The sequence below is a fragment of the Geotrypetes seraphini genome, chromosome 4 (assembly GCF_902459505.1).
Source record: "Geotrypetes seraphini chromosome 4, aGeoSer1.1, whole genome shotgun sequence".
Taxonomy (NCBI): domain Eukaryota; kingdom Metazoa; phylum Chordata; class Amphibia; order Gymnophiona; family Dermophiidae; genus Geotrypetes; species Geotrypetes seraphini.
In genome coordinates this window covers 35,152,999-35,178,546 of record NC_047087.1, presented here as the reverse complement: position 1 = coordinate 35,178,546, position 25,548 = coordinate 35,152,999, and the positions used below count along the sequence as shown (strand labels likewise).

The 25,548-nt window shown below is 42.9% G+C and overlaps 1 protein-coding gene across 1 annotated transcript in view; it reads left to right on the top strand.

Annotated features, from left to right (window-relative positions):
- Positions 1–25,548, top strand: part of DYNC1LI2 (dynein cytoplasmic 1 light intermediate chain 2) — a 125,249-nt gene that overhangs the window by 28,150 nt on the left and 71,551 nt on the right. Inside the window, exons 4-5 of the mRNA XM_033941511.1 lie at positions 908–1,138; positions 13,195–13,364. Of these exons, the coding sequence (XP_033797402.1) occupies positions 908–1,138; positions 13,195–13,364 (401 nt within the window). The remainder of the gene's footprint in view (positions 1–907; positions 1,139–13,194; positions 13,365–25,548) is intronic.

Genomic DNA, 25,548 nt, shown 5'->3' with positions numbered 1-25,548 from the left:
TCCCTAAGCCCCATTCCCATCCTGGGGAACAGGCGCTGCACACGCTGGATTGTAAGCGTGCCCTAGCCTACTATCTTGACCGTGCCAGGGCTCACCGCTCCTCTCCTCAGCTTTTTTTGTCATTCGACCCTAACCGTATGGGTCATCCTGTCTCCAAACGAACGCTTTCCAATTGGCTTGCTGCCTGTATTGCGTTCTGCTATGCTCGGGCCGGTCTGTCACTGGAAGGTGCTGTCACGGCACACAGAGTCCGAGCTATGGCTGCTTCTGTGGCTTTCCTCCGCTCCACGCCCATCGAGGAAATCTGCAAGGCGGCCACTTGGTCCTCAGTTCACACGTTCACTACTCACTACTGTCTGGATGCCTTCTCCAGACGGGATGGACACTTCGGCCAATCTGTGTTACAAAATTTATTTTCCTAATGGCCAACCATCCCTCCTCCCTCTTTGTTAGCTTGGAGGTCACCCATGCGTTAAGAATATGCTGCCTGCTTGTCCTGGGATAAAGCACAGTTACTTACCGTAACAGGTGTTATCCAGGGACAGCAGGCAGATATTCTTACGTCCCACCCACCTCCCCGGGTTGGCTTCTTAGCTGGCTTATCCTAACTGGGGACCACGCACTCCTCCGTCGGGCGGGAAGGCACTCGCGCACGCGCGGTGCGGCCAACTAGAAACTTCTAGTTAAAAAGGTCCGTACCGAGGGCTCCGTCGGTGACGTCACCCATGCGTTAAGAATATCTGCCTGCTGTCCCTGGATAACACCTGTTACGGTAAGTAACTGTGCTTTCAGGTAAAATGAGCAATATGAATGTTTAAATGTGCTGAGAGAAAATAGCTAGATTTTCCTCCAACAAGCTCAGTTCACTGACCTACTGTATAAACATCAGCTTTCTTGTCTTCTACAGATCATACCCGCTGTAATGTTTGGATTCTGGATGGAGACTTGCACCACAAAGGCCTCTTGAAGTTTGCTGTGTCTGCAGAATCTGTGAAGGAGACATTGACGGTCTTTGTGGGGGATATGTCTAGGCCATGGACTATTATGGAATCTTTACAGAAATGGGCCAGTGTTTTACGTGAACATATTGATAAGATGAGAATCCCACCAGAGGATATTAGAGAAATGGAACAAAAATGTGAGTTTCAAATGATTTTCATTAAAGTCTTCTTTGTGAACTGGTTATGTTATGGAAATGCTGTGAAATACTGCAGTTGTATTGCCACTGAGTCCTATGCCCTTCCTTTAGGAAGGGACTTTTATTGCCCCCAGGAAAGGATAAGGTGGGTAGAACAACATAGATTTCACAGCTTAGGGAGGTACCACCGTATCTAGTGTCCAAAACAATCTTCAGAGGACAAGGCATGGGAATGTACAGTAAAAGTGGAGAAAGGAGAGAAAAAGTGAGCCTGTGTGAACAAAAAGTTCTGATTGCATTTGTATGAGGGGGGGGAGGGAATGCAGGGAATGCTAAGGATCAATAGAATTAAATTCAGGGGAAATAATTAATAGTAGATCAGATATTGTTATATTTTCTTTGAGTCCAGGAGATAGCCTAAAATCTAAGGAGAGCTTGAAAGCTATTGAAAATGTGGCTTTTTAATGAGAAATGTATTCTGCCTAATTGAGTAGGAAACCGTTTTTTGTCTCTGCTCATTCTAAACATTTACCAGCGCCTAATGCATTATTCATGCGATATAGAATTTATCCTTCGAGACTCTTGACAAAAGTATTGATTCCAAAACACTGTCAGTGTCGAGTCTTTGCAGTGCTTCTACCAATAAAGCGTACTTTGAACTGTATACCCATGGCTGAATTATTGACATCTTATTCTCAAGACTCTTCCATTGTGCTGTGCTTCTGTTGTCATCGAGGCCTTTTTGGGCTTTGTCTCCTTTGTAACATGTACAGCATCTGTGCCCATTAAAGAAAAAAAAAAAGGTTAGACAGGTAAGACTGGTCTTAACCAGTGCCTTTTTTAAAAATCGCTAAAAGCGATCACTTTTTAGTGCATCAGGAAGCCATGTTAGAGCATCAGTCGCTCTACTAATTTACATGGCATTTTAATATTAATTAGCTTATTTGCATGGTTTAATAGGGGAATGAGCAATCGTGCAGAAAACCAGGCAGTGAGACGTTTTCTGCATCGGGTCGGCAAATGCGATCGTCACCTAAAGCTGTTAAAACAGGTTTAGTGGCGACGATCACTGGCGTTAGTGCATCTAGGCCTTAGACATCTGAATTCAACTAGCTCACAGTGTGACTTCCTTTCACACCTCATTAGCAAACATATCTTATGAGTAAGTTACCATCTGCCCTGAAGGATGATTGCTGGATGTCCATGTTATTGCCTCTCCTTCAGCAGATAAGGACTGAACTTAGCACTGTGAATAGCAGAAGGAAAATGAGCTGCATTTTTCTATTTGTTTTACTGGTTGTTGCCTGTTTTCTCTCTAAGGTCTGAGTTTGTTGCAAACTTGAGCAGCATCAGAAATCTTTGACAAATTTGCAGCTACTTATTCTTTATTAAAACTTAGTTTTCAGCAACATGAGTATTTCCTGAAATATCTATCGCTTTTATAAAGAAGATGTACTTTTCTTCTGTTGATAAACAAGCATATAAAATTGGGGCATAAGATGAAGTTAAGCGGTGACTCAGGAGTAATTTAAGGAAATACTTTTTTTACCGAAAGAGTGGTAGATGCGTGAAATAGTCTCCCAGTAGAGGTGATGGAGACAGACTGTGTCTGAATTCAAGAAAGTGTGGGACAAGCACATGGGATCTCTTAGGGAGAGGAGGAGACAGTGGATGGGCAGACAGGATGGGCTATTTGGCCTTTTATCTGCTGTTGTGTTTCTTTGATTGGGTCATTGTGGATATTTCTATACCCATCAAGGCACAGGTTATCTGTTTCCCCTCTAGATTATTTGTATACTTAGATGCCCTTGAATAAAAAATGTTATGCAGTTAACTTAGGAGTTAATACCTATTGTTGGCCCACATTCATGTTAACAGTTAATGTAGTGGCATGACACTTAGGAGGTAATTCAGTACTGTTTCCTCCATCGCGGTCCCGCCCTTCCTCTGACATCAGAGGAGGGGCGGGAACACGACAAAGGAAACAGCTCTGAAGCAGTACAAAGATCGATCTTGTTTGCAGGCTGTTCCTCGAAGGTAAACAGTACAGGGAGACCAGGGGGTGGAAGCCGGATGCCAGGGGGGGGGAAGCCGACAGCAGCACTTCCCCACTGACCCTCCCCCTTGCCCTCTAAAGCAGGTGCGGCAGTGGCTGGCCAGCTTTGCTTTAGGGGGGGAGGGGGAGGGTCAGGCGAATTGGGAAGCTTTTTTTTTTTGTTTTTGTTTTTGTTTTGAACTGATTCGATGTGAATCGGGCAGCACTAGTTTGAACCCACAACCCCAAGGTGCTGAGGCTGTAGCTTTAACCACTGCGCCACACACTCCATAGTCCACAGCAAAAATAAATAAATAAAATTCAAGGAAGCTGGAAAGAGTTTGGGGCAAATATCCTTCCTAAAAGTTGTCAGCCCCTGTTGCTTGCTTTTCATAAAGCAATCTTCTCTGCAGGGTTGGAGGCAACCAGTTGTTCTCCAATAAGCTCAGGTGCTGTTTCTGCCTTTACTGCTCTTCTGGCCTCCCTGCAGACACAAACTCTCTTGTTATAGAATTTGAAAACCCTGAATTGTTGAATGTGTCTTCACAAGAACCAATTGAATGAAGACTTTGTGGCTTGATAACCACGAGTCATGAGCCCAAAGATCTTGTAGATTCTCAATTGTTCCAGGGAAAGGGATTGAGACACATACCACCTTTTTGTAGTTTTTACAATCACACTCAAAAGTGGTTTACATACATGTACTACATGGCATTCTTCCTCCCCTTAATTCCACTATCCTGGAATTCTTTGAGACCTGACACTACCAGATCCGCCCACAAACTCAAATTATCTTTCCCCCTCGTTAAAAGGCGTCATGTATGCAGGTAAATTAGGGATATCCTTTTTCTTCAAATTCACTGAGCTTTGGAATAACCTCCCTGCCCCGCTGCGGAACCTAGGCTTATTCCAATTATTCTGAAAGCATCTGAAAACCTGGCTTTTCTCCAAAACGTAAAGCTATCTATTTAAAATGTAAAGCTAGCTATCCTCTTCATAACCTCTAAATTTCTTATTATGTCCTTCCCTCATTTATTGAATTACCTGTAAACTGTGTCGAGCTCTATCTTTATGAAGATGATGCGGTATACAAACTTAAGGTTTAGTTGAAGTACTTCAGGCATTTTCCCTGTCTGTCCCAGTGGGCTCACAATATTATCTGTTCCAGAAGGAAATGCATTTACAATAGCTGTGAAAAGCCATTTAAAAATGCAATAAAGAAAAGTGTTTTTCAGCTAATATGTTCAAATTTTAGCTTTCCTACTTTGGCCAGATTTCAAAGGCAAGACTCTGTTTGTCCTTTTTTGTTTGCCTTGCACACACATGCAAGGTAATGTCTTATTGAAGAATTGTTTGGACAGAAACTGAATAAATGACAAAGCAAATATTTAATGTAATATTTGAATTTACTGCTTTTATAAACAAGGAGTGGCAGTAAATTATATTTTAAAGGGTTGTATTAGACAACAGACTTCCAGATATCTTTGGTATATGTGCACATTTTTAACACCTTGTCTTATCATATAAATTAAAAATGCAGAAGAACTATTCATGTTTTAAGTAAATGTAAAATATGAGTTTTGTTATCTTTTACTATTATTCAATGGTTCTCAACCTTTCTTCTGTTTTAACACACATAACAGATATTCTGGTGCAGTGTTTACGAGTCCTGACTATAGGTAATATCCCCCAAATTGTGAGTTGTGTTGCAGAAGGATGACATTTACATTCTTCAACTCCACTTCCTTCTCCAGTGGCTGCAATGCCCCGTTCAGATTTTCCTTCTGCAAGTGAGTTGAGAAGGTGGTATTCTGATGTGCTGTGATCTTTTCTTTTTATTTCGGGGGGTGGGGGTTATCTGAATCTTGAAGTTTTGCAGTGCTCAAGAGGTTCCCGGTGACCCAGGGACAGCTCTGCCTGGTGGAGAACACAGACTCTGGAAGTCTGCATCTTGCAGAGAAACCCTCGGGGTACCTATCTGGCCAGCCTGCAATAGCACTTTTGGAGCTCTGGGTCTGTTCCACTGGAAGCTATCTCACAATAGGTGCTTGAGTCGCAGTCTGGTTGGGCTTTGGTGTGTGCTGGCTGCGTTTTCCCTCCCCCTTGTTGAATAGATCTGTGGGGTTGAAGTCTCAGTCTGCCTTTGGTCCAGTTAACAGCTTGAAAATCGCAGAACATAGACTTTATTTGGCTGACTAAGGCAGTGTCTTCTCCAGATTCCAGTCTCTGTGATTGCAGAAGCAGGTTACCACCAGCACAGACTGTGAGCAAGACTATTGTAGCTTGTGGGGGAGGTCTGAAATTACATGTTTGAAGCATTTCTGGGACTGGATATAGGGTCTCCCACTTCCAAAAACTCCTTACTAGAGTTTTTTGACCTTTGATTTGGGTTTCCCAGACCGTTTTTAGAGCATCCACGCTGCCGTAGTGGCCATCTTGGATTTCACAATTTTTGTTTAAAAGACTCTATCTGCCTCAAAAACCTTCAATTTTGCAACAAAAAAAAATCACTTGGGATGGCCCCCTCAGGCTGTGATACCCCCTATATTAGGGCTGCCCAACTCCGATTCTTGAGAGCTACGGGCAAGCCAGGTTTTCAGGATATCCACAATGAATATGCATGAGAGAGATTTGCCTACACTGCTTTCTTGATATGCAAATTTTTCTCATGCATGTTCATTGTGGATATCCTGAAAACCTGGCCTGCCAGTAGATCTCAAGACTGGACTTGGGCAGCCCTGCCCTATATCATGCCAGATTTGCACTGGATGATCAGCTGAGGAGTGCCCATGAGGGAGGGCTAAGAGCCTTGGCCTTAGCCTCTCCTGCTACTTCCAGAGCTGGGGGATTGCAGATGACTCTTTTGTCAGGGAAAAAATTTCCTCCAGAGCCTCTTGATAGTGAGTGGATGCCATGGAGCCCAAGAGAAGACTGTAGGAAGCCCTGAAGTTCCCTCTAGTCAAGGCTTTGCTGCTGATTTTGTAAGCCTAATGTGTAAGGCCTACTTAAATTTGTCTGGGTTCCCAGGTTTCAACGAAAGGAGTGCTGATTGCTGCGTATGGGGATTTGTTCACTTCAAATGTACACCCTCCAGAAGAGGTCCCCAGGCAGGGTCCAGAAGCCCATGCAAATAAGGCCCAGGAATCTGAATCTATGCCTTTGCTGTCCCAGAGTGAGTCTTCCTTTGTGGGAGATGTGGAGGCCCAGGCAGAGACTGAGTTTAGAGGCAGTAGTAGAACTGGATCAAGGGGAGTTTCCGTCGGTACGCCATCTGTTTAGGTCAACAGCCTTGTTGGATTTTAATATTGAGACACTGTGAGAATTAAAACTGGATTCTCTGCAGGTATCTGCTATGTGGTGCTCTGTTATGAGAGCTTCCCAGGCTCAGACTTAAGAACATAAGCAGTGCTCCGCTGGGTCAGACCCGAGGTCCATCATGCCCAGCAGTCCACTCACGCGGCGGCCCAACAGGTCCAGGACCTGTGTAATAATCCTCTATCCCCTTTTCTAGCAGAAAATTGTCCAATCCCTTCTTGAACCCCAATACTGTACTCTGTCCTATCACACCCTCCGGAAGCTCATTCCAGGTGTCCACCTCACGTTGGGTGAAGAAGAACTTCTTAGCATTTGTTTTGAAACTGTCCCCTTTCAACTTTTCCGAATGCCCTCTCGTTCTTGTAGTTTTTCTCTTGCATCCTGATCTCACTTCCTTAAATACGTAGCATTTGGAGACCCTGGAGGGCTCCCTACAGTTTGCTAAGATGATGACAAAGCTTTATCATATGGCTCCTGAATTTTGGCAGGTATTTGTCCAGTCAAAGGTGGATTTACTGATAGCATTAAGTTACCAAGTGTACTTCCCTCCCTGGTGAATGTTAAAGGATGTACAGGACCAAGGGACATATTTGTCCCATAACTTTAAGATTTGAAGCTTTAGTCTTGGAAGATTTGAAGCTTTAGCCTTGGAAGTTAAAACAGCATCAGTGGCATGCGCCTGTCATACGAGAGTCCATCAGATTCTTGTTAAAGATGATGTCTACCCCCAGCTGGTAATGGCAGGGATTGATTATGTAGCCGTTGCCTTATTTGAAATTATCAAGAGTTTTGAGCTAGTTGTCTGTTTACTCTCTCTTCACCTGCAGAATGCTTTGGATCAGGCAATGGGCATGAGATTCGGCTTCAAAAACCACTCTAAGCAGGCTTCCCTGTAAGAGACAGATGCTTTTCAATAAAGGATTGGACAACATTATGACCAGTGTGGCAGACCGTTGATCTAAGACTCTTCCAGACAGTAGAGCTCATGCCCTTAGAGTAGTGTATCACAGTGCTGTGAGATGCTGGCGAGGAGGAGAGGTGCTGGTGCCAGCTGACTACCTACAGGATATGCCTCTCACAGCACCTCTCCTCTTCTCCATGCGTTTTCCCTGCCGGAACCCCACACTGGCAGCTCAGGGCCTATCTGGAGGGCCTTTGCTCATGTATGATGCCTTAAGCCACAACCACTACGTTTAGTGTGCCACAGCTCGACAAAGTTTGCAGGACACTGTCCTAGAGGATCTAGTCGGGGATAACTTTTTGTGGCTTCAGGTGCTTTCTCCAGAAGTCTGGAGGAACTGCTACCCAGAGAACATACCAGGGGTCTCGGCAGAAAGTATGGAAACTCAAGGTATGCTTAGTCCTGTGAACCATGTGTCCCTGCTGCCTCTGAAAAGTCTGTGACGCCAGGTCAGTAGCCATGCCTCCATGGATAAGAGGGAGGCAAATGGCCTATTGGAAGGTGTGGGCACGGATCAGCTTGGACAGCTGGGTGCTGGAGATAATGATTCGGTTACAAATTCAAATTCAGCTTCCCCCTAGCGGATTTCTTTGTGGTATCTTTGGATGGACCCCCATTTTTTTGGCCCAAAAATCTCATCCTATATTCGAGTATATACGGTATTTGTTAAGCAATTCAGCCTTACCTTCATCAGCTTCTACATATTTCTCCCCTTCACCTTTGAGTCTCACAATGCCACTTTTGTACCACTTATCAGTAATATACCTAAAAAAAAGTCTTACCCCCTCCCCCCTAGTTTTACCTTATTGGCTATTGTTTTTTTCTTCCATTTGTATTTTTGCTTTCCTGACTACTCGACCAGCCTCTTAACTTTTCCAGATATTTTAGCCTGTTTTCCTCTTTTTGTGATCTTTTGTAGTTTATGAAAACGAAGCTCTTTTTCTTACCTTTTCAGCTACTACTTTTGAGAACTAAAGTGCCTTCTTTTCCTCTTACTTTTACTACTTTCCTTACAAAATGATTTGTTGCCCTTACAATAGCTCCTTTCAGTTTTGCCCACTGCTTTCCTCCACAATTCCTTGAAGTAATCCCCCAACTGAACAAAGTTGTTGTTTTCTTAAGTCTAGAACCTTTACTTTTGAATGAGCCATTTTTACCCCATGGAAGGATAGTTGATCAGGCCTATAAATAATCTTTGTTGAGAGTATTTTTCTGAGGTCTCTGGATTTATTTTGCTACTTTATGGTACCATACTGCAGCTACCATGAACCTACCATTTTTATAGTGGCTCGATTTACTTCTTATCTGTTCCACTTATTTTTATTCCCCCTTCTGATCATTTGCGAAAGAACAGATTATGGTGGAAATGTGGTCCATCCATTCCTTTGTATTTGTTTGCTTGTGACTATGTGCTTCACAATTTTACATGTAGACAGAAAGAATGTATTTGGAACTTCTGTGTATACCTTTCCAAACTTGAATTCAAAGCCATTAGGAAGGAGATAATGATACATAGCACTGAAAACTAAGGCCAGCTGTGACAGCTAGCCTGCCTTGTGTAGCTTTAAGCTGCCATATGATTTTAGATAAGTTGGTATTTGTAAATTAATTACCTGACCACTCAGTGATAACAATATTTGCATGATCCTAACAGAGGTTTAAGATAATAATAATAATAATAATAACTTTATTTTTGTATACCGCCATACCCAAGGAGTTCTAGGCGGTTTACATTAGATTAACAAAAAATTACAAGTGGTTTAAAAACAATTGAACAATATTAGAGGCAAGCAATAAATAATACGTGGTTCGAAAACAATTGAACAATATTTGGAGCAAGGAGGTAGAATGAAGTTAGGAGAAGAGAGGGGGGTAGGTTAGGGGGGGAGGGGGTGGGTAGGTTGGGAAAGGAGGTGGAAGGGGGGAGGAGGAGATTGTTGTTCATTGGAGAGGGGTGTTAGGTGTCTTGTCCATGGAATAGGTGAGTTTTGAGAGATTTTCTAAACCCAAGGTAGGTGGGGGCCTCAAGGACAATTTGGGCTAGCCATGGGTTCAGTTTGGCAGCTTGGAAGGCAAAAGTTTTATCAAGGAATCTTTTGTAGTGACATAGTTTTAGGGAGGGGAAGGCGAAGAGTTGAATTCTGCGGGAGTACTTGTTTATGTGATTCAGATAGAAGTGAGGGTTTAAGTAGCTTGGGGATAGGCCAAATACTGTTTTATAGCAGAAGCAGGCAAATTTGAATAGGACTCTGGATTCAAAGGGTAGCCAGTGAAGTTTGTGGTAGAAAGGGGTGACATGTTCCCATTTTTTCAGGCCGAATATGAGGCGGACCGCAGTGTTCTGGATCATTTTGAGTCTTCTAATGGTTTTCTTCGTGGAGCTCAAGTAAATAATATTGCAGTAATCTAGTATGCTAAGGATGGAGGATTGTACTAGCAGGCGGAATGAGGTCTCGTCAAAGTATTTTTTAATGGTGCGGAGTTTCCATAGCACCGCGATGCATTTCCTAACTGTGATGTCTGTGTGTTTCTCCAGGGATAAATGTTTATCTAGTGTGACTCCCAGTATTTTTAAGGTTTGTTCGAGGGGGAAAGTAGATCCTTTCACTTGAATTGTGGTGTCTTTGATTTTGTCGTTGGGGGTGGCTAGTAAGAATTTTGTTTTGTCGGGGTTTAGTTTTAGTTTGTAGGATAACATCCAGCGTTCAATCTGAGTGAGTATATTTGAGAGTGAGGTAAGAAACTCTGGTGTGAAATTGGTTAGTGGGATGACTATTGTGATGTCATCCGCGTAGATAAAGAATTTGAGTTTGAGGCTTTGCAGGAGGTTTCCTAGGGAGGTAAGGTAGACATTAAATAAGGTGGGGGACAGGGGGGAACCCTGTGGAACGCCACAGGAGTTGTCCCAGCTATATGAAAGAGAGTTGTTCTTAAACACCCTGTATGATCTGTTTTGTAGGAATCCATGAAACCAGTTGAGAACTTGGCCGGAGATGCCAATGTAAGCAAGGCAGTCTAGTAGGATGGTGTGGTCGACCAGGTCGAATGCACTGCTGAGATCAAGCTGGATGATCAGGGCACTAGAGCCCTGGCTGAAGAGTGTGTGAAGGTGGTCAAGTAAAGAGGCTATAATGGTTTCAGTGCTGTGATCGGAGCGGAAGCCTGATTGATTATCATTTAGGACATTAAATTTTTCCAGGTGTGTGGTAAGTTCGGCATTTACCATCCCTTCTGCTATTTTGGTGAACAGTGGGATACTAGTGATCGGTCTGTAATTGGATGGGTCATTGGGTGGTTCTTTCGTGTTTTTTATTAATGGGGCTATCGAGATGTGGCCCTGCTCTGTTGGGAAACTACCTGTGGATAGTAGGAGGTCTACCCATGCCAACATGTTGGCTTTGAAATGGATTGGCGCGGTTTTCATAATGTTTGGGGGGCAGGTGTCCAGTCTGCAAAAGGAGTTGGAGTACTTATTGTAATATTTGTTGAAGGTTTGCCAGTCTATAGTTTTGAATTGGTTCCAGCTTAGGTCTGTTCTGGACCCGAGGTCCGGATTAGACATGTCGGTGTTGGGGAGTATGGGAAAGTCCTCGTGGGGCTTGGCTAGGGCAGTTATAGATAACCTTAGTTTTTGTATCTTGTTGTTAAAGAAGTCTGCAAGGGTGTTAGCGGTTAGTGTGGATTCTTCATGATTAACAGTGAGCGTCTCAAGATTGTAAAGGTCGTTGACTAGTTTAAAGAGGTTGCTACTGTTAGTTGTGACGTTTCCTATTTTATGGGTGTAGAAATTTTTTCGTTTTTCATTGATGAGGTGTTTGTAGTTTTTTAATTTGAGTCTCCAGGCCACTCTGTGTTCCTGGGTTCCAGATTTAGTCCAAAGTCTTTCAGATTTTCTAAGGTCCCTTTTTACTAGGAGTAGTTCTGCGTCAAACCATCCATCCAGGTTAGGAGTTCTGATTCTGCGAGTTTTTATGGGAGCTATTTCGTTTAGAATGTTTGTGCTGTTTTTGATCCAGGAAGTCATAATTTGAGCTGTTTCTTCGTTTTGTTTTGTGATGGTTTCATAGCGGGACCAGAATACTATAGGGTCGATTTTACCTCTAGTGTTGTGAGTTTTTTTGTTTCTTGTTTTGTTGTTGGTGGTGGTTTTTTGTTGGCAGTCAATGGCGAAGCTACATAGTCTGTGGTCAGACCATAGGGAGTCTGTCCAGTTATCTTGTTTCCAGCGGAATTTGGGATTGGTTGATTCTTTGGCGGAGAATGTCACCAGGTCTAGTTGATGTCCTTTTTGGTGAGTTTTGATGGGTGGGGGTTTGGAATAACCTAGTTGGGAGATTAGCAGCCAGAAGTCAGATACATCTGGTTGTTTTGTTTGCTCTAGGTGGATGTTGATATCCCCACATAGTAGGTTGTATGGACTTGTTAGAGAGTTGGTTAGTAGGAATTCTGCAAAGTCTTCTTTGGCTAGGGTCCATTTTTTTGGAGGGATATAGAATAAGGTGATTGTTAGGGAGGAGGCAAAGGGGTTTGAGGTTAGAGAGATGGCTAGTATTTCTGAATTGGGAGAGGATTTGGAATTAAGTACGGTGCAGTTTAGGTGGTCTTTAAAGATTATTGCTAGCCCTCCTCCCCTTCCCCAGGTTCTAGCTAGGGATAGAATCTTGAAGCCTGGGGGGAGGCAGTCTTTGATAATAATGTCTTTGTCTGAGAGTAGCCATGTTTCCGTGAATAGTATGAAGTCAGGGTTAGTTTCGGATAGCCAGTCTTTGATGAGAATGGACTTGTTTCTCATTGATCTGATGTTTAGGTAGAATCCTTGTAGGTTCTGGTATTTAGTGTGGTCTGTTGGAGAGTAATGGGAGTAGGCTAGTTTTTTTAGTGTTCTTTGTTTTTTCATGCCATGTTTGGTGGATCTGTGGGGGGGAGGAGGATTTGGGATGGGTGGCGGGGATGTATCTGTGGGAGGGCCTGTAGCTGGGCCGTCATATGGAGTATGGTGTAATCAGGAGTCTTTTTTTTAATATTCTGTTATCAAATAAAAAGTAATTGGCAAGATAAGAGTTAAAACTATTATCCATGATTGCTCCAAAACTGGAATCCTGTACAGATAGGATTAAGATATTCGACTAATTGATTTACGGTAAGATTTAGAATACATTTTGAAAATATATATTCTTTGTAGTTTTTATAGTCTGGTTTGAATTCTTGTTTTTTCCGTATTCTTTTTTAGTGATCTTTGCTAGGAGCTGAACTACAGCTACAATCAGGTTTTTGATTATTGGATTAAGAAATATATTGTTACATATTTTATTTTTTTATTTATTTTTTTAATGTTTTATTAGTTTTGACTTGGTGCATTTTTTTTTAACTTATTTTTGTTTTCATAATCCATCTTGCTGGTACCAAAATGGTGGAACATAGATCTCAGAATTCAATAAAATTAATGGATTGGCAAACTGCAGTAACTTTCAGAAGGTTATTGTGGCACAAATTTGTAACCAAAGAATGTACAGTTCATGCAAGCTGTTTTTCAAAATTTGCTTACTTAGTAGATGTTAAAAATTCAAATGAAGCAATAAGAATATAAAACAATTATATAACACCTTTATATTTAATCCACTAGGGACTTTAATATGGAACTATTCTTGCTGTTGCCTTATCCATAATTTTTGCTTTGTCTCATGTGCCTCTTTTAATGGTGTATGTTTGTGTTGTGTGCATTTGTCTTTGTTTTTACTCTGGCAGTGGTAAAGGATTTTCAGGAATATGTTGAACCTGAGGAAACCTCTCAGGGCTCGCCACAGCGCAGAGGTCCATCTGTGTCGGGACAAGAAGATGAAAATATCATATTACCACTTGGAGAAAATATTCTGACACACAACCTGGGTATTCCTGTTCTGGTTGTTTGTACAAAGGTAAGATATACAGAACTTTCCTTTGAGATCTAATGGATTTTTGTTTCATGGGAATATGTGATGTAAAAATCTAGGTATATGAGAGCATTTTCTTCCATAGGTGCAGAGTTTCAAAAATTCCTCCATGGCCCTCATTCTTCTCTTCTTCTCTTTAAACTCCCCTTTTAATATGTTCCTTTTCTTTGTTAGCCAATCTTCTCCTTCATCACACTCTCTATAGTACTCTGTCTTCTCCCTGCTGTTTCTCCTGCACACTGCAAATATTATCTTTTTGGGCTCTGATCAGTGCTGAAGACAGGCTGCCCATCTTATCCTGATCTGCAGAAATCTGCCTTTGAAAAAGCCAGTTGCTCTAGGCAAGTGGATTTTCTGTACCCTAAATAGCTTTTCAGTTTGGTACACCTTTATATGAAAGTGCCTTATCTAAGCATCATTATCAATCAAATAAAATCTCCCAAATTCTAGTAGGTGGCTATGAAACACAACTTCAGAAACATCAAGAATGCAAGTTGTACCTAAAAGAGAGTCACATTAACACTATATTGGGCTCTAACTGAACAAGCAAGTTTGGTACCCCGATTTGGTTTTATGTAGTCAAACCTCCACTCCACAATCATATTGGTTTTTGTTTTTTTTTTCTTTTTCCTTGCCCTCACCCTAGGACAGGGGTGTCAAAGTCCCTCCTAGAGGGCCGCAATCCAGTCAGTTTTTCAGGATTTCCCCAATGAATATGCATGAGATCTATTTGCATGCACTGCTTTCATTGTATGTTAACATATGTTAACATATATTAACATACAATGAAAGCAGTGCATGCAAATAGATCTCATGCATATTCATTGGGGAAATTCTGAAAACTCGACTGGATTGCAGCCCTCCAGGAGGGACTTTGACACCCCTGCCCTAGGACCTCTGTTCATGTTGTTCCTCCCCCTCCCCCCACTGCCAAAACTGTAGTTTTGAATGTGGCAGCAGTAGAAGGTTGTGAGGAGTAAGGGAACTGTGCAAGCAAACGTAGCCCACTGTACCAAAAGTGGGGTTACAAATAATAGAAAAGCCATAAAAGTTTGGAGGGGCAGCTTTCAGTTTTGAAAGGTTTGGTTTTTGTTTTTGTACTGTAGGGTAAGTAGAATGGGACTGTGCATTTTTTTCACAGCTTTGATGTTCTCATGTTGTATAGCCTAAAAACTGCAGGTACCTCAAATGTGGAATGTGATTTCTGGGGTTGATTACTTTTTTATATTGATAAACAGTTCTCATTTTTTTAAAGATGCACTTAGGCTCTATCTGAGGTTGAAATTTTGCAGGGTTTGTATTGTGATATAAATAAGTCACATACCCCCCACTTTTGGTACATTTTCACTCTGCAGGTCACAAATGCTTTCAGTGGCGTGATTGAAGAGAAGTACACTGAGCAAGCCGCTTTCATAAAAATAGTGTTTCTTTTGTGAAGAAGCAGTCACTTTCATTTTCCTGTTGCCTTTGGAACAAACCAGAAATGCTAAGAATGGACCTCTCCAAAGAGTGAGATTTGAATTATGTGTCTGAAGTATGAGTTTTGGAAGTTCTAAGTGTCAAAAAGGCTTCTTATAACTTCCAAAAATTATATTACAGACACATCATTCAAATCTCACTCTTTGGAGCGGTGCATCCTTAGCATCTTTGGTTTGTTCCAAAGGCAGCAGGAAAATGAAAGTGACTTTGCTTCTTCACAAAAGAAACACAATTTTTAGTTTACTTTGGTGCCTCTGAAAGGATAGAGACAATGAAGGCACTATTAGGACAGTTTTCAAATGAATTAACTAATTTAATTTTCTAGGCAAATATACATACTCTTGCTTTTCAGGTACATACTGCACACACACATGCTCTGCTTCTTCAGACAAATGTACAGACCTCTGTTATGCTTCTGCCTGCTGATCATGTACCCATCCAATGAGTGTTCCCCTCCCGTCCATTATTAGATCTGTTTATCAGCATATAATTTATAGACATTGCTGACCACAGCATCCATTCATACTCATCATATTCCCATTCCTACCTTCTCCATCTAGGATACTAACTGGCTCCACTGACTGTCTCCCAAGGTCAGTCTAGCACTCCATGCAGAGCTCAGTCCCTCCCCCCATCTCACTTGCACAGCAAAGGAATTTCTCCATGGACAGAGATTTTCCTAGCCACACACTCATTGATGTCACAGCTGACAGAATCGACCTGGAATATGGCACGCTCAGAAAGTTATATCAAAATTTTCTGTGCATGTGTGCTCTTCCTGCCCTTATATGTACTATATAATCTCACCATACCCCCCCCCCCCAGTAAGTTTTTCTTTGTCCGCAGTTGCGGTACAACCCAATTTAATATTTTCCTATCACTTTTTGTCAAATTTAACTTGGTGTCATTAATATTTATAATGCCAGAGAAAAACCCAGATTTAAAGGCTGCTCTCAATGCGAAGACCTGCAACGGGATATAAACACGCTCGAGAAATGGGCTGCGACATGGAAAATGAGGCTTAACGTGGATAAGTGTAAGGTGATGCATGTCGGTAACAAAAATCTTATACACGAATACAGGATGTCCGGTGAGTACTCGGAGAGACCCCCCAAGAAAGAGACTTGGGAGTACTTGTAGACAAGTCAATGAAGCCATCCATGGAATGCGCAGCGGCGGCAGCGAAAAAGGCAAACAGAATGCTAGGAATGATTAAGAAGGGGATCACAAACAGATCGTAGAAGGTTATCATGCCGCTGTACCGGGCCATGGTGCGGCCCCACCTGGAATACTGCGTCCAACACTTGTTGCTGGTCATGAAAAAGGAGACAGTACTACTCGAAAGGGTCCAGGGAAGAGAGACAAAAATGGTTAAGGGACTGGAGGAGTTGCCGTACAGTGAGTGGCTAGAGAAACTGTGTCTCTTCCCCCTTGAAAAGAGGAGCTTGAGAGAGGACATGATCAAAACATTCAAGATACTGAAGGGAATATACTTAGTAGAGAAAGAGATTGTTCACCCTCTCCAAGGTGGAGAGAACGAGAGGGCACTCTCTAAAGTTAAAAGAAGATAGATTCCGTACAAACGTAAGGAAGTTCTTCTTCACCCAGAGATTGGTAGAAATCTGGAACGCTCTTCTGGAGACTGCTATAGGGGAAAGCACTCTCCAGGGATTCAAGAAAAGGTTAGACAAGTTCCTGATGAACAAGAACGTATGCAGGTAAGGGTAGCCTCAATTAGGGCACTTGTCTTTGACCTAAGGGCCGCCGCATGAGTGGACTGCTGGGCATGATGGACCACTGGTCTGACCCAGCAGCGGCAATTCTTATGTTCTTAAGTAGTGAAAAGATTCCTAAAAGCTCTCCTTCGCATGCATCCTCTATTAAAACCGCTAGCCACTGCTTGGGATCTGAATTTGGTTCTTACCTCCCTCATGGGAAAACTCTTTAAACCTTTGCAATTAGCTGCCTTAAAGTTTATTTTGTTCGCAGTTACATCAGCATGAAGAATCAGAGAATGGCAAGCCTTGATATACTATGCACTTTATACTTAAGTTTTGTGCAATAAAATACTTTTACACGCTCATCCAAGATTCCTTCCAAAAGTGGTAATTCAATATCATCTCAACTAGATAATTGTCTTGCCCATGTTTTATCCACCGCCTCATTTCTTGAATCAAGAAAAGTCGCTACATACTTTGACTTGTAAGAGAACGATGGAAAGTTGATGCAGTTAAGGTAAATTTCAATCGAGACCATCTCTATTGTTTATTTCTCATATAAGCAGTTTCCAGTTGCAAACCAATCTCCTAAAGAACAATTTCTCTTTGGATCGCCTCATATCACCTCTCCACCATTTGAGAGCCATGGCAACAACAGCTGCTCATTTACAGAGAGCAACACTGGGTGACATCCACACAGCAGTGACCTGGTCATCAACACATACTTTTCACCAGGCTCTTCTGTTTGGACCAAGCATCGCAAGAATCCAAATTTGGGTCAGTGATGCTCCAATAAGTGTTATAATGTGACAACCTTCCACCTCCTCTTTCAGGTAACGGCTTCATTTTTCCATTATTGTTTTAAACCCCCCCCCCTCCCTTTTTACAAAATCATAGTGCAGTTTTTAGCATTGGCCGCGGTGGTAACAGCTCTGACACTCATAGAAATTAGATGTTAGTTAGATGTGTGTGCGCATTTCTCTATACTGTTACCTTTGAAGCTGGGGAATCGCCACATGGGTGGCTATAAAATTCTCTGTCCATGGAGGAATGAGAGTTGCTTACCTATAACAGTAGTTCTCCGTGGACAGATGATCTTCTAACCACATTATTGTAATGTAGTAGGTACAATGATGGAAAGAGGCACACATGCACAGAAAGTTTTGCTAGAATGTTCTGAGCTTGCCATATTCTGGGTCGATTCTGTCATGACATCAACACGTGTGTGGCTAGAATATCATCTGTCCTTGGAGAACTACCATTAGGTAAGCAACTCTCATTTCTTCTCTGCAGCTCTCCTTCCTTCTTTTTGGCTAGTATTGCCTTCACATTGGCTAATTTTTATCCACAGACTCTGCTGCTAATGACATTGAAAGCAGACAGGGCAGGTTTGCTCATACTTGAGGGGAGGAATTGGAGAACTGTGTAGAAATCCAAATTGTGTAAAATATACTGTCTGTCATATAAGCCATGCTTTTGGTTTCTAGATGCTTTAATGCACAAATCTGTACAATTCTGGGGAAAAAATTGAGAGTTCCGGCTATACTTCTGAGTACAGAGCACACATCTAATAGGGAACCTCTAAACATTTGGGTCCTAGGGACGCGCCTAATTCACCCATTACCTTAATCCAGCCCTACTAATAGATTTGGAAAATATGAATCTGTTGTAACACATTGTTTTCATAATATTTACTTTAATAATGAAATTTAATATTTAAAAGTAAAGCTCTAAGATAGCTCTGTGTAGAGCTTACAGGCTTAATTATATAGGTTCATTGCCTCTAGTGCAAATAAGGATTATGGTTTTGTTTTCATATGTAGTAGTAACAGCACTGCCAATTAAACACCCTCTGCCTGTAAACAGAATAATTTTTCAAACTGTTTGCAAATAACATCATAATAGTTCAGCGTGACAAACCAGAATCTCCTAGGTTCTTGGCATTGTTGATATTTGACTACGGTACTTAAGTGATTAGTTCAGTGATGGCAGAATTTAAACTGATGTGTAATAACCATATGTGAGCATAAAAGATAAGTTAGTGCATGGTGTTTGGAGCTTTAAAGCAATTAGTAAAGTTTACAGGGCAAGTAATATTGTCCAATCTTTCTGAAATCAAAATATTTTGTATAATTGAAATTCTATTAAGAATCTTTTGGAACTTCACAAAACTCTTGTCTTTTTTTTTTTTTTTTTTTAATTAAATTGCTGTTCTCCCATTTATATTCCATTTTTAACCAGTAAGTTCAATTATCAATTAAACCAATCAAATCAGCAACACTATCTTTCAAAGATTTAAAGCTAGGAGGTCATCAAAACTATGGCTTTCTAAAATATAAAAATCAAGTTATTAAAATCCCCTTAAAATATACATCGTAACCAATATCATCAATAAATACACATATGTTCCAGTTTAATTTTTCCCTAATTACATATTTCTTGAAATAATTGTGTTTTCAAAAAATGATAAACTTTAAGTAAATATCAATTCTCCTTAATTCTAAAGAGTTCCATATCTCTGGGCCCTTCCAACTATGGTTCTGATGAATAGAGGTCAAACAACAGATCTTTTCAGAACATGCAACCTATTGGTAAAAACGAGTTTGTTCAATCGATTTGTAAACTGAGAATCTACACAACTCTGCTAAGAACTATATAGCTTTCCAATTCTTTCATTATTGTAAGATTGTACTGTTGACTTTAATTGTAACCTCTTCGTTGATTGTTCAGCGCTTCTTGCTTTAAACTGCCTCGAACTTCCATGGCTTTGATGGTATATGAGAATAAAGTTATTATTATTATTATTATTAGATTTCTAATTTTGATCTTAATTCTCTGGAAGAATAATACAAAAAAAAAAAATGCAGTTATTGCATTATTCTGGCCTCCATATCGTATAAAGTCTTAAATACAAATGTAAGAACTAGGGCTCCAAGTTAATTCACAGTTAACTCTGCATGAATGCATTAGGGTTCGTAGTTATTCGCACGCAAGCCATCAGCGTGCCGACATTGCAGCGCCGACAATTCGGTGCAAGGCACCAGCGTGCCAGTGAAAAACTTACTTTTAAAGAGCTCCGACCCGGGGTGTGAGTGGGGAACCCCTCTCCCCCCCCCATTTACAAAGACTATGAAGTAAAGTGGGGGGTTCCCCACTCACACCCCATGTTGGAACTCTTTAAAAGTAAGTTTTTCACTGGCGCGCTGGTGTCTTGTGCCAAATTGTCGGCACGCCAATGTCTCACGAGCTTTTGTCCCGTCACCATGCATTAGTTACCATATAAGACTATAGTATACTCCAATATAAGCCTATCCAAATACAGGCAGTCCTTGTGGGTTCAAAGTAGAGAGTTGCGCGGGGACAGAAATCCCACCCGTCCCCGCCAAAATCTCACCCGTCCCCGTGAGGAATCCCTCCGTCCCCACCCGCCCCGCGAGGAATCCCCTCCGTCCCCGCCCGTCCCTATAAATTTCAGAAATAGTTATTTCATTTAATTATGCTACTGAATTAAAGGCTCTGGTAGAAACCCATTTACAAATAAGCAAAGCGACTTTATTAATTTGGAAATGTTAATTGGGAAGAATACATACTTTGTAAACGGGTTTCTACCAGAGCCTCTTTTGTTTATAAATTTTTATCAACACAACTAATATACTACTTTATCCTGAAAAAAAAAAAAGAAATAGAATTCTTTTCCTACCTTTGTTGCCTGGTTTCTACTTTCCTCATGTTCTCATTCAGTTCCTTCCATCCACTGTCTCTCTTCCTTCTGCGTCTTCCATTTGCTCTTACTGTGCCTCTCCCTTTCTCCCCCCTTCCAAATTGGTCTGGCACCCATCTTCTTCCCTCCGCTCCCCCCATAGTCTGGCATCTCTGTCTTCTTCCCTGCCAGCGTCTTCTCCCCACTCTCTCTTCCCCATTTCCTTTCAGCGTCCTTCTCCCCCCCCCCCATCTTCCCCATGTCCTGTCAGCGTCCTTCTCCCCCCCTCTGTCTTCCCCATGTCCTTTCAGCGTCCTTCTCCCCCCCCCATCTTCCCCATGTCCTTTCAGCGTCCTTTTCCACCCCTTTGTCTTCCCCATGTGCTTTCAGCGTCCTTCTCCCCCTTCTGTCTTCCACATGTGCTTTCAGTGTCCTTCCCCCCCCTCTTCCCCATGGCCTTTTAGCGTCCTTCTCCACCCCTTTGTCTTCCCCAGTGCTTTCAGCGTCCTTCTCCCCCCTCCTTCTCTCCCGCCCCGGGTGCAACACAGCCGGCCAGGTCCCCTTACGTTTGTGGCACTTCCCGACCGACCGACAACAGCCCCGGTCTGACAAGCCTCTCTGCCCTTAACCGCGAATCTAAATTTCCTTCTTACAGCTGCTGTAAGAAGGTAATTTAGATTCGCGGTTAAGGGCAGGGAGGTTTGTCGGACCAGGGCTGTTGTCAGTCGGTCGGGGAAGCACCATAAAAGTAAGGGGACCTGGCCGGCTGTGCAGCACCCAGGGCAGGGCGGACCGCCCCCCTCCCTTGGTAGCCACTCGAGCCGCAAGGCTACTCCTCCTTACCTACCCTGCGTGCAGCACAGAGCCGAACGGAAGACTTCCCGACGTCAGCGCTGATGTCAGGAAGACTTCCGTTCGGCTCTGTGCTGCAAGCAGAGCAGGTAGGGAGAAAAGCCGCGCGACTTAGTACATCCAGCCCTGCAGGAACCCCGCGACCCTCGGAGGCATCCCCATGGGATCCCCGTGACCTTAGGGGGTGTCCCCATGGGATTCCCGCGACCCTAGGGGGCGTCCCCGTGACCCGAAGGGGGAACCCGCGGGATTCCCGTCGTCCCCGTTCCCGTGCAGCTCTCTAGTTCAAAGTTTACTAAAATTTTGATAAAACGCAAATCAAGAATTCTAAATGTTTTACAATTTGTATTAAAAAGGAGGAAACAATGAACAGAAAAGTACTAACTAAACAATACTTGACAAGCTTAAAACAATAGTAAAGTGGGGAGAACTACAATTTAAAAGTAAAGAAAACAAGAAGGGTAAACAACAATAGGGAAGCTAGGGAATAAAGATTATTAAACAACCCTGGCAGTCTCCAAATCTATTCAGCAATCATATACCTCTTGGAAGAGGTAGCATTTTAGATTTCCCTTAAATTTATTTAAATTTTGTTCAGCCCTGATATGAAGTGGCAAAGAATTCCATTCTGTAGGAGCCGTAATTGCGAATGAAGTGGCCCAACACGTGCTAATGATTTTCAAGGATGTTGTATAAAGAAGATGTTGAGAAGAAGATCTTAAGACTCTTGAAGGTTCATGTGGAGTAAGAAGCTTGTGAATGAAGGCCGGTTATTTAGTATTTTGGGACTTGAAGGAGAGAATAGCTATTTTATATATAACGCAGTGTTGGATTGGTAGCCAGTGTGTACTTTAACAGGGGAGTGACATGGTCAAATTTCTTCCTGTTTGTGATAATTTTTATGGCAGTATTTTGTATTAATTGTAGGCGATGAATATCTTTTTTGCAAATACCCTTACAGTAGTTAAGCTTGGATATAATGAGAGAGTGAATTAAAATATTGAGAGATTGGGGATCCAGAATGTGCACAAGAGATCTACCGTATTTTCACTCATATACTGCGCACACGGGTATAGTGCGCAGGAAACTGTAATTTATGTAAAGAAATTTTTATATACCGCACATACCCGTATACCGCGCATGCCGCCCCGACTCTCCTTTCGCCCGCCCCGACTCTCCTCTCCCCTTTGAAGTCCTGTCCCCACCTTGAAAGCCTGATGCCCCCCTCCTCCCCCCCCCCGGACGTCCAATTCACCCCCCCCCGCACCCCCACCCCGAAGGACCACTCGCACCCCCACAGCCTCCCCACCCCCCATCACGGAGAAGATGCCTACCGTTGTCCTGTTGCTTCCTCTGCCGGCGGTCCTGCCCTTTCTCTGACGCTCAGAGAAGGAATGGGACCGCCGGCAGAGGAAGCAGCAGGACAACGGTAGGCAGCTTCTCCGTGATGGGGGGGTTGGGGAGGCTGTGGGAGTGCGAGCGGTCCTTTGGGGTGGGGGTGCGAGCGGTCCTGTGGGGTGAATCGGACGTCGGGGGGGGGGGGGGAACTATGTAAAAAAAAAATGTGTACAACGCGCTCACGAATATAACGTGCATGGTTTTACACGGTTTGTAAAATCGTGTATAATGCGCGCGTTTATATGCGTGAAAATACGGTAATCATCCTAAGTCTAATGAAACAGTTCTTTACTACTGTGCTGATTTGTGGATGATAGGTCAGTTTGCTATCTATTATTACTCCAAGAATTTTAATAGCATTCACAGAAATAATTGGGGTATCATTTATGGTGATGGGAGATGTGAGCTGTATGTTATCTTTCCATGGAAACAGAAGACATTTGGTTTTTGATAAGTGACAGCATATTTTCGTGAAGCCATTGACTAATTTTATCTCATTTAGAATTGATGAGATTATTGTCATTGGAGCTGGAGGCATCAATAGGGTAGATGATCTGGATGTCGTCTGCGTAAGCGGTAAGACCAATAAATTGGCAAAGTGTCAATAAAGGTGCCAAATAGATATTAAAGAGTAGAGGGGACAGTATAGATCAGGGGTGCCCAACACGTCGATCGCGATCGACCAGTAGCTCAGAAGGCAACGCAAGTCGTTCGCGGAGCCCAACCCGGGCTCCGTGATAAGACTCGTGTTGCCGTCCTGATCTACCGGGCCGATCAGCCTTCCTCTCCAGTGTTCTCTCTAGGGCCTTTTAGCTGGGCGGTCCGCCCAGCTGTCATCTGCTGCTGCCGCCGCTGCTGAACATTAAAAAAACACACAAAAAAAACGGCTTGGAGATTTCAGCCCGTAGCGAACTTATGCTCCGTGGCTCTAACGTGTGCGTGCCGGCTTCCCTTCTCTTCCCTCCGAAACCGGAAGTTATGTCCGGGGGGGGGGGGGAGAAGGGAAGCCGGCACGCACATGTTGAGAGCCCTGAAGCAAGCGTTCGCTATGGGCTAAGGCGGGAGACATGTTAGTGAAGCATTTCCTCTTCTTGCTGCCGGGTCCTGCCTACTTTCTGTTTCCGCGAAGGCAGGACCCGGCAGCATTTCCCCCAACAGCTCCACACGATGCTGGTCGGCCGAAGCAGGGAGAGGTTGGGGCGTCGTCGGCTTTTGGGCGTGTTATTGGCGTTGGCTTTCGGGCCTGTTATTGGTGGCGGTTTGGGTCCTGGTCCCCGATCGCAGTGGCAGTGTCTTGGGGGAGGGCAGGGAGAAAAAAAGAAAAAGGGCAGGCAGGGAGACAGAAGGAAAGAAGAGAAACATAAAAAAAGGAAAGGGAGACAGAGAGAAAGAAAGGGCAGGGAGAGAGGAAGGAAAAGTTGGGGGAGGGAATGAGGTGTGGAGGAGAGGAAGCATACAGGCTAAAAGGGAAGAAAGATTGGATGCACAGTCAGAAGAACAAAGTGCAACCAGAGACTCATGAAATCACCAGACAAGGTAGGAAAAATGATTTTATTTTAAATTTAGTGATCAAAATGTGTCTGAATTTATATCTGCTGTCTATATTTTACACTAAGGTCCCCTTTTACTAAACCGCAATAGAGTTTTTTAGCGCAGGAAGCCTATGAGCGTCGAGAGCAGCGCTGGGCATTCAGCGCAGCTCCCTGCGCTCTAAAAACTGCTATCGTGGTTTAGTAAAAAGGGAGGGAGGTATATTTGTCTATTTTTGTATGGTTGTTACTGAGGTGATAGTGCATAGAGTCATCTGCTTTGACCTCTTTGAAAAACCCTGGAATAGGAATGATAATTAACATTTTCTATGCGTACAGTGTGCGTTGTGTTTTTTAAAAATTTTATTGTTGGTAGATCATTTTGACTTGGTCATTTTAAAAGTAGCTCGCAAGCCCAAAAAGTGTGGGCACCCCTGGTATAGATCCTTTTGGGATGCCGAAACTATTTTGGATAGCTGATGAAGTAGAGTTATTGAAAGAAAAAAACGGAAGTGTGATTTGTAAAATAAGAAGTAAACCACTCAAAGACTTGATCAGAGATCCCCGCCGCAGCTAGCCTTTGAAGCAGGATCCTATATAGTACACAGTCTATAAAAACATTAAAGAAGCAGACCTAGACTTTAGGCGGTATATAAAGTTTTTGAATAATAAAAGTACTATAATTTTAAATAGAAAGAAAAGATAGGAGGTTTACACTTTAGTTCTTCATCCATCCCACTGTTTCCTCTTCACCACCACATTCAACATTTTTCTTTCTCGTCTCTCTGTTCCCCATGCATCTGTACCTCATGCCTCTCCCACCACCACGTCCAATATTTCACTCCTTCCCTATGCCCAACAATTCTCTCTTTCATTTCCCCATGTGCACATCTCCTTCCCTCACCTCCATTCTTCTATCCTGTCCCAAGTTCATGCTTCCTCCCTCCTCCTTTCCTTCCATCCTTTGTCCAAAGTTTGTGCTCCCTCCCTTCCTTCTGTGTCCTAACATGCCCCTCATCGTTCTTCCCTCCTTTTGTGCTGTGTCCCAGGTTCATGCCTCCCTCCCACAGATGTTTACCTTCTCTGGCCGGCTCCTTCCTCCTAGCCACATTTCTCTTCATGCACCGCAGCTCCTATACTCGGCCTGCGGTTGACCCAGACAACAGAGAAGTACGGCTGGGAGGAGAGAGCCATACAGAGAAGGTAAACACCTGCGGGAGGAAGGCATGAATTTGAGACACAGCACAAAAGAAGTGAAGGATGATGAGGGGCGCATTGGGACAGGAAGGGAGGAAGAGAGGCGTGTTGACACAGGAAGAGAGAAACAGATCCAGGTTTGTAAGTCTGATGTAGGTTGGACATTCTTAACCTGGACACTGCCTGTATAAACCAAAATGGAGAGAAAATCTTTTAATTTATGAATGAGCTGGGGAGATTTACATTTGAGTATTTCTTGCCCCTCTTGGTGTGCTTTTGCTGTCCCTGTGTGGCTG